The following is a 9968-nucleotide window of genomic DNA, read 5'->3' on the forward strand; positions in this document are numbered from 1 at the left end:
ACAAAATAATGATCTTTAAAAAAGCATCATATGACCCCTTTAATAAATGCATTACACTGTAACTAAACCCATTAGATTTTAGCCGACTAAATTTACTGTATATTTAGTCGACTAAAATCGTATGATATTTAGTCGACTAAAACTAGACTAAAACTAAAAACAATTCAGGTGACTAAAATATGACTAAAACTAAATCAAAATTTGCTGTCAAAATTAACACTGGTCCTTACTACCTTTCTGGACCTTGAATGTGGTAGTTAGTAGTGGTAGTTCATTTTACGAAGCTATGAGAAAACTTTTTGTGTGCAAAGAAAACAAAAATAACAACTTTATTAAAATTTTTTTTGTGTCAGTCAGCGTGCATTCACAAGAGTACCACATGAGTGTGATGCTGCTGACGCAGGAGCCGGCGTTCTGACGTACAAGACATGTTGCGCCTTGTTTTCAATCAGACGAATGCACATGCATGCTTTGTGGTACTGCCGTGAACGTGCGACGAAGACTGACGGAATAGAAGAAATAGTTTTTTTCTTTGCGCAGGAAAAGTAAAAAGTATTTGTAACAAAGTTCGTAGTTCGGGAAGAAGGAGGCGGGAACCGGCAAATGTGCAAAGAAAACTTTAATAATAAAATAAACACAAAATAGCGCGACAGCCCCTCGCGGACGACTGTCGTGCACAAACAGAACCAAAACACAAAATAAACTCCAGGCCTGGTCCTCTCTCGTCCAACACTGTCATCACTCCTCCTTTTATGCTTCCGGAGCTCCTCCGTGAGACTCGAGACCGGTGAGTGGCACAGGTGTCGCGCATTAGCAATTACTCCACCGGCCTCGCTCCGTTCCCACGGCTCTCGGCCCCGCCCCACTCGTCACAGTATTCTTATAGCTTTATAAACTTAAGGTTAAACCACTGATGTCACATGGACAATTTTAACAATGTCCTTACTACCTTTCTGGGACTTGAATGTGGTAGATGCCTTGCTGTATATGCAGAGTCAGAAAGCTCTTGGATTTCATCAAAAATATCTTAATTTGTGTTCCGAACATGAACGAAGGTCTTATGGGTTTGGAACGACATGAAGGTGAGCAATTAATCACAGAATTTTCATTTTTGGGTGAACTATCCATTTAAATATATACACATCATCTCCTTAAATGGATAGTTCACCAAAAAAATTAAAATTCTGTCATTATTTACTCGTCTTTGCAAATCTGTCTGACTCTGTGGAACATACAATAAAATATTTAGAGAAATGTGTTTTTGTACCTCCATTGGAAGTCAATAGGCACCACAACTTTGATTACCAATATTTTTAAAATATCTTTTGTTTTCATGAAGCCGAAACAAACACATTTCCAATGTGGAATGGTTTCTGGAGTAACACATTTTGAGCCTCAGAGCGTATAACCTTGCACTTTTATTGGCTGCAGTGAGGCTCCATTTTGCAGTCTAGACATGGTAGATTTCCACTGGTGATCTGGATGGTCTCATTTGCCATCAAAAGTAATTTTTAGAATTGAGGCCAGCGGGTTAGGCAGGTTTGCCATGTGTGTGCTATCCTCACTTTGCCATATGTGAATGGCAGCCCCTCAGGAGAATGAGGGTGTGCATGGAGATGCTGTGGACCGGGGAACCTGCAAAGGGACACACGGCATGTCTGAGCGTGAGGGGAAGCCCTGTGCTTTTTGAAGTGGAACTTTAGAGATGTGTTTACTCTTCTGGGATCTGGGCCACACAAGAATGCGTGTGTCATGAAGGGATGTAGGAGCTGAGGAATGTTCCTCACAATCCCTACACTGTAGACCAGAGCCAGCCAGAGAGCAAGATGTTTGAAATATTTATTTTAGCATCAGCGTTTAAAAAAGACATTGGTTCATAGCCTGGATTGATGTTGGATCATGAAGAGCCCTTGTTTGGTTTGCTTTCTGTGGTTCTTGGCTGGCATCCACTTGCACTCTGTGAAAAAACTTGCAAGACGCTAGTTCATCATAATGCAAAGAGGACTTTTTTCTGTTCAATATGTTGTTGTTGCCAAATGATGAAGATAAGGTGTTGTCTTGAGCCTAATCATTTGTCTTGCAGAGCCTGAATTGGATGCGCCAAGGGTGCTGGATAGTATTTCTAAACAAGTCAACCGGACAGTCAGGAGACGGAGACACACTGGTGACGATGACTACAACATTGAGGTGCTGCTTGGAGTAGATGATACTGTTGTCCGTTTCCATGGGAAAGAGCATGTGCAGAACTATCTCCTCACCCTAATGAACATTGTGAGTATCCCATCGTCCTTAGCAGGGCTCAACAGGAAGATTTATTGGATGTATTTGCTGGGTGCTAGTTTTACAATATTATTTGCAATATTATATTTATATTATATATTTACAGTATTATGTATAAAATAAAGTAAATTAAGTAATCTATATACATTTTACTTTTTTTTCCTGTGACGGGGCCATTGCAAGCATAATACAGGGTTATTAATAATATTGGTCACACTTTATTTTAAGGTCCAATTCTCCAATTCGACTTTTGCCTCCTTTTTGCCTCATAATACTCCTAATTTGCTGCTTATTTTTAGTTAGTAAGATAGTCATTAAGTTTAGGTGTTGGGTAGGATTAGGGATGTAGAATATGGTCATGCAGAATATGTGCTTTATAATTACTAATAGACAGCCAATATGTTAATAATAGGCATGCTAATAAGCAACTAGTTAATAGTGAGAATTGGTCCCTATGCTAAAGTGTTACCATCATATTAATTTTAATATTATTAATATTGATAATATTATTAATATTATACATTTTTATTATTAAAATTATTTACATTTTTGTTCAAAAATATTTTATAAAACTCCAAGAAAACACATTCCCAAATTATGAGCACATTTGGACTGCTAGATTTATATCCCCCAAATCCCCTCAACTGTCCCAAAACTCTCTGACCGTAATGCCATCTTTATTGTTGAGCAATCAGTTCTTTTCCTCCTCATAAAACATATTAACTCTCCTCCTGACTCAGTCCTCTGACTTGCAGGTAAATTGAAGGCACATGTGCCTAAGTGTCCTTATTTTAGGAATTCATTTCAAGACAATTTACTGATGACAAAACACCTCTCTGCCAGACTACAGAAAGTGGATGGCAGCAGTCAATGTTTGCTTATATGCAAATATGCCATTAAGCTGCATCTGTAAAGAGAGTGACCTTGTATGAGGCGTGAAATTGTCCAGATGTGGTCATGTCTCTGACATTTTCTGTTTTGGGAGGAAAAGCACATTCTTAGGCTTTCACAAGACACAAATTGAATCTCCTTTGTTAAAACAGAGGACCCCATTATGTCTACAAGATTGACGTATTCCTCATTTAGTAAATGCTGCTATTCTGAGGAGAGCTATGAAACATACCACATATGCTCTGGGTAATCTGTGTAGATAATAGCATCACTCATCAGGCTTTAGAGATTTAGCATATATACTATGGGCTTCAACTGTAGACACACACAATGCCTGTAAGCTCTTTATGCCTAAAGTATTCATGTTGCCCTTCTATTGATTGCAAAATGTAACAGGATCAAGTGCAACCAACCCTTAGTTTCGCTTGAACAATTTGCAAGAATTAATGTCAACTATACATACAGAAATGCTCTACTTTCTTTTGTGGAGGTGTTGTTTTGCTTGTGGCACACAACAAGGCACAGACAAAATGTGGGGTATTTGAGCATGAATATAGATGAATATTGAAATATGAATATGCACTTGTTAAGTTTACAAATACGTTTACTTATTTCAGAAGTCTTTTCTCCAGTAGGTGTCCCTGCTGCCCTGTTCACCAGTGCTTTGATGAAATGTACACTATAATGTTTAACCCCTTCGGACCCTGCATCCATTGAAATGGACATCACATGATTTTTTGTTTAAACCAATACAATTTTATGTTTTCATAATATGAGCAATGTCTGGTCACTGATTGGTCCCTGATCAACCAATTACAATGAAGATATGACTCCTAGCTTAATCTGATTGAGCTACAGGCATCACAAAAGAGAGACATGACTAACCAACTAGACAAGAAGAGGAGGAAGTCCTCATTTGACCTTTTATATGCAGATTTATGTTTATGGTAGCCTCATCAACTTGCACCTATTATAAAATTAAGACTATCAAATGATAATGATAAACCCTGACTAATGATTGGCCCATCAATAGTACCCACAATTCCCTTCTCCTTTCACTCATAAGTACACCACTGCACAGAAATCTCTGCCCTGATGTCAGTAACGTAATGTTTTATACCTGCACATACAGATAATACCGTGATGGTTTGCCCAGGACACATATTATATAAATAAATAAAATCAGTGTTGTTTATTTATTTGTTTGTTTACATTTATTTATTTATTTATTAACTTTTAATTTTTGATGCCAACCATAGCTCTAAGACCTGTCCAAATATGCCTTCTATGCCTCAGAAAGCCACTCGTGGGTCTGAGATTCAGTTTTTTGCATTCATTCATTCATTCATTCACCTATTTGCTATTTTTCCACCCTAAACTGGAGTGGGTTTGAGCTTTAAGATATGAGTTTGGTATAAAAATGCAACATTGCTACAACTTTCACACATTCACACATGCAGACGTCTTTGATTAGGCCCCTTGCATGCTTATTTAAAGCCCTGTTGCCTGAAGAGGACAATTTTCTGCATCAAACAGAACTTCTGTTTAATTGCATGAGATGGCTGGGAAGAAGAGAGGGGGCAGTTGGTAAGAGACTTACCGCTCTCTGCTGATTTAGAGCGTCGAGGTAATCTGTGTCCATATGCCAGTGAACAATTTAATCATTCGCACGGGTACATTTTTTTTGTTGCTCCCTACAACAAATCACTACAGCAACACAGATCTGCTGAGGCATAGTTTTTCTTTCTGTGCCCCTCCCCTTCTTTTAAAAGCTGTCCAAACATGCATATAAAAGTACAGTTTTTTCTGCGACATAATTGGTTTTTCTCACCTTTCCCTCCTGAGTGCAGAGTTTGTAGCAGATCTGACAGCCTCTGCAAGGTTTAAGGTGAAAAAAAATGTTTGCAGTGCATTTTTAGGGGGACACTGTCAGAACAAATTTTTATTTTTATTATACTTCTCTTTTTATCACGGGCTTTAGTTGGCTGATTGTGTTTTAGGGACTTTAAGCAACAGTGTACAAAAAGTACATACAGTACATATATCAAATATAAAATTTTATTATTATTATTATTTAAAATGGTGTGATTATGTTTCCAGTGCAGTATGGCAGAACAAAGTGATCATATGGCAGATCTCCAGCATGCCTGGACATAATGCTCCCTCTGATTGTTCACACTCTTTACAAGAGAAGAGATTTCGGCACAAATTGAACACAGATGTGCATTTAGATCCACCACAATTGTCTCCCCTCTGCCGTACAGAAGATCAGGACAACCTGAACTTTTTGTTTACAGAATCATATGCTAGAAACTGCTTAACTTGGTCAGTTGGTGTCAATGTCAAGAGAACCACAGTAAAATTTTTAGTTATTTGCACCAGAACTTCAATATGTTTCATTATTATATCAGTTATTTGTTATATAATTTTAATATATTATATCGGCACCACAGCAAGAAATCCTGCGGTTACATGTGTCCAGTTTTTGGAAATAGCTCTAGAAAGTTTTGATGAAACATTTGTACCATTTAGGATATAGTCATTCGATACAGCACTACACCCTGCATTCAACCAGAAAAACTGTGCCTCCAAAACACAGCACCCCACACAGCAGCCTCTTAGCTAGGTGGGGAAGGAAAAACATCTGAACCTTTAAAAGGCCTCTGTATGACCAGCTCAACACTGGGTTCTTTTCATTTACCAACCTTTCATAGGCTTTTCCATGCCAACCGTAGCCCCAAAGCCTGTCTAAAAACGCCTTCTGTGCCTTAGAAAGTCACTCTTATGGGTCTGAGATCCCATTTCCTTCTGCTCTCTTTATCTTGATGCTGTTGTAGAAAAATCTTTGGTCTCTCTTGCTCATTGTCAGTCATGGTGAGAGGGTTTGGAAATGGGATGAAGCAGCATTGTTTGTTTTTTGCAGTCCCTGGAGTTGATAAAATCAATAGCTGTCATAGATGACTAGGTGGAGAATGATGCAACTTGTATCCCTTGCCTGATATCCTTTTCCCCACTTTGTGCCAGGATCAGTGTTTTGTTGTTTTATTAGATGTATGTTGAGTTTAGGAGATAATAATGCATTTTTTCATCATTGTGTTAACAGGTGAATGAGATCTACCATGATGAATCATTGGGAGTGCACATTAATGTTGTGCTTGTGAGAATGATCATGCTTGGATATGCTAAGGTAAATTACTACTAAATATCTCAAAACATCAAAACAAAAGTCAGTTATAAACCATAATAGGTCATATCATATATTTTTTCAGTAACTTTATGTAAGATGTTTTATGTCATTGTTATTTTTTTATGACCTTTGCCACCCTCTCTTTGACCCTTTATTAACGGTCATTAATGGCCAGATGCCTTAACATTTTATACTCTTGCATATGAACATACTGTGCAATTTTTACAGGGTATTTTTCAGGGTCATTTAAATAAGACAATTGTACTTACATATCTGTTTATAGAATCTCATATAGAAAAACTATATGAATAAATTGAGGTAATAACCAATTGTAACCAATCTAAAATATGGTCATACAGAATAAGGCATTAATATCAGTGCTAATTAATAGTGAGAATAGATCCTTAAAATTAAATGTTACACACACACACACACACACACACACACACACTTACTTGTTTCTGTGAATTATTTCTATAGACTTCTATTACTTTTATACTGACCAAACAATATTTTTTTATCCCCTAACCCAACCCTAACCCTAAACCTACCCCTTACAGAAAACCTGTTTGCATTGTTACACTTTCAGATGATTTTCACATTTACAATTTTTAACAATTTTTTCCCCCTCGTGGTGACCGCAGTCCGGTCCCCACAATATCAAAAATTCAGGTTTGACTATCCTTGTGGGGAAATTTGGTTATTTGAGAGAATGAGTTTGCGGGCTAATTAATAAAAACATGATTATAAGTTGATCCCTTGTCATTTGAGATGTGACTCAAAGATTAATAAAGTGTTGGGAATGAGTAAGTAAAATTATTTATTTGAAAACAACGGTAATTTTCTGTAAATCCACGTCAGTTACAGAAGCTTCTGGGCGAGCGGATTCTCCTCAGCTTTCTCGCCTCTGCTCTATTGCTATGACTCGTCAGGATTATAGCGCGTTCTCAGTGATTTGCTGGTCTGCGGCTGATTTCATGCGGGAGGTAAGCTGTCAGCTAAGCGCTCGCCCAAGCGGAAAAATGCGCTGTTGCTGCCAGATCTCGATAGCCGAAAATCACATTGTGTTTGATGCAAAACTAACTCGACTAAATCATATGAAAAAAACATCACAACTGTATATTTTCATGCTTTTTCAAGCAAAGGAAATTTTGAAAGTCCACTAAAAACTTAATCTGGTCATAGACAATGTTGAAGATGTTATTGTCAACATGCCTAAGTGGTAAATAAATAATAATAAAAAAGGTTTATAAAAATGTATTTAAAATTTTATAGCGCGTTCTGATTTGCTGGTCTGCGGCTGATTTCATGCGGGAGGTAAGCTGTCAGCTAAGCGCTCGCCCAAGCGGAAAAATGCGCTGTTGCTGCCAGATCTCGATAGCCGAAAATCACATTGTGTTTGATGCAAAACTAACTCGACTAAATCATATGAAAAAAACATCACAACTGTATATTTTCATGCTTTTTCAAGCAAAGGAAATTTTGAAAGTCCACTAAAAACTTAATCTGGTCATAGACAATGTTGAAGATGTTATTGTCAACATGCCTAAGTGGTAAATAAATAATAATAAAAAAGGTTTATAAAAATGTATTTAAAATTTTAAATAATAACAAACATTTTCGTATACTTGTGTCGCTTGCAATTAAAGTCCTTTTCTGATTTTATTGTTGTTTGCAACGTTACTTGGCAATATCTTAAAGATATTATTATTATTATTTTCGTATTTTGCATGGTCTATTATTGGAGTAGTGTCACCCGGGTGGGAGTTTGAACTCCTATTCACTGGGAATAAAAATAAATGAATTAAAAAAAAATCATTCAGTAGATGCAGAGACATATAGAGCGGGGGAATCAACCATCTCCCCACCCTCTGAATATTACGTATCATAACGTAACTACGTTATTTGGCGGGTTTTACTTGGAAAAGCATTCCAAGATTTCTAGCATTCGAATAACTATGGATAAACCTGAAACTATAAGAAGGATTGGAGATGAATTTCATTAACAAATAAGGTAGGAATGTGCACACTTTTAAATCGACACCTGCCACGGTGTTTTCCTCTTACAACTCAGCATACCCGGTTAAAAAAGTCACCGCTCGCCACTGATAGATATATATATATATATATATATATATATATCACCGAGTCCAGCGTTTATATTTTTTCTACGGATCTTTGAGTTAACATGTACTAAACATGAGTGTAATTTGCACCGCAGCGCCCCCACACCTTGATGCTCATGACAAGAATAGCATGTTATCTTTATTGAAGTGAATTAGGTTTAAATTGCCGTCATGCATGAATGAATGATATTTTTGCAATTTTACACATAATAATCCACGATGATCACATTACACAAAACTGAAATTGCATGTCAAAATAACACATTGTCAATATTTTTTGAGACCCCCCAAAATTTCACAAATCCCGTTTTCAGGGGAGCCCATGTCTTATTAAGGGGAGCCGAGCTCCCCCTAGCCCCCCCGTAGTTCGCACCCTGCTTCCCTTCACGAACCCCGCAGCACGACGAGGACACCAGATTCCCTGTTTATTTTGGACACTTTATTCCCTTTTTTCTGGACACTTTGTTTATTTTCTGTTAATAAAAGCCTCTCCGAGGCCTGACGCCACACCCACTGTGTCTGCCGTTTGGTCGTCCCGCCACACATGTATGTATGTATGTGTATATATATATATAATTATAGAAAATGAAAACCGAAATACAAAAAATTTATATATATATACATATATATATATATATATATATACACACACACACATTTTTTTTGTATTTGTTTTCATTTTTTATTTCAGTTTTAGTTATGTTAGTACATCAAGTTAAACTAAATTGAAATGAGAAATAATGCTTTGACAACTAGCTGAAATATACTTTTTCTTTTTCCCCCCTTAGGTTTAGTTAACAATAATAACCCTCTAATGTTGCATTTTTAGGTAAACATCCATAATTGGCAGCATGAATTAAGTGCCACCACTTGACCGCTCCGGCTAAAGTTGTCTACTAGTCAGTGGTGGAAAGAGTACTGAAAAAATACACTCAAGTAAAAGTACCATTACCTTCCAAAAACTGTAGTGTGAGTAGAGTAAATGTACTTGTCCAAAAAACTACTTGAGTAAGAGTAAAAGAGTAGCCTATTTAAAAGTACTCATGAGTACTGAGTAGTGAGTACTGAGCTGTGGATTCTACCCCCTCATAATAAACGCTGTACACCGCAATTTATAACACACGTCTCTTTGCTAAGTCACGGCGGTCTCGGTGAATCAGCAGCATCCACAACTGAATGGAACAAAAAGTGTTGAACTTGAAAATTGTTTATGCGCGAGTGCGCTTGCTAAATGAAGGCGGATTGTATAAAATGGATAAAAAAATTATAATAAAAAAAACTGTTTATTAACGAGCTGCAGTTTTATTACATCTCGCGCTGGCACAGATGCAGTATATTAACGCCACGGGTCATCAATAAGGTGCAGATTGGTCCTCAATTTGTGTTTCCAACACACTTTTTCACAGCGCGCAACACGCGCTCAAACTCATCAAAAGTCAACTAGTTCAACAAGCAACAACGACTTTTCCAAGTGACTGCTGCAG

General features: G+C 37.2%; 1 protein-coding gene across 2 annotated transcripts in view; it reads left to right on the top strand.

Moving 5' to 3' along the window:
- Nucleotides 1-9968, top strand: part of LOC107755736 (A disintegrin and metalloproteinase with thrombospondin motifs 3-like) — a 107459-nt gene that overhangs the window by 45953 nt on the left and 51538 nt on the right. For both annotated transcript variants that reach the window (XR_001641734.1, XM_016572623.1), the window contains exons 5-6: nucleotides 2084-2271; nucleotides 6275-6358. Coding sequence is in view for 1 of the 2 variants with exons in the window: in XM_016572623.1 (XP_016428109.1) it covers nucleotides 2084-2271; nucleotides 6275-6358 (272 nt within the window). In the remaining variant the exon portion in view is untranslated. The remainder of the gene's footprint in view (nucleotides 1-2083; nucleotides 2272-6274; nucleotides 6359-9968) is intronic.

Source organism: Sinocyclocheilus rhinocerous, unplaced genomic scaffold (genome assembly GCF_001515625.1).
Source record: "Sinocyclocheilus rhinocerous isolate Xijiao unplaced genomic scaffold, SAMN03320098_v1.1 scaffold171, whole genome shotgun sequence".
In the NCBI taxonomy this organism is placed as follows: Eukaryota; Metazoa; Chordata; class Actinopteri; order Cypriniformes; family Cyprinidae; genus Sinocyclocheilus; species Sinocyclocheilus rhinocerous.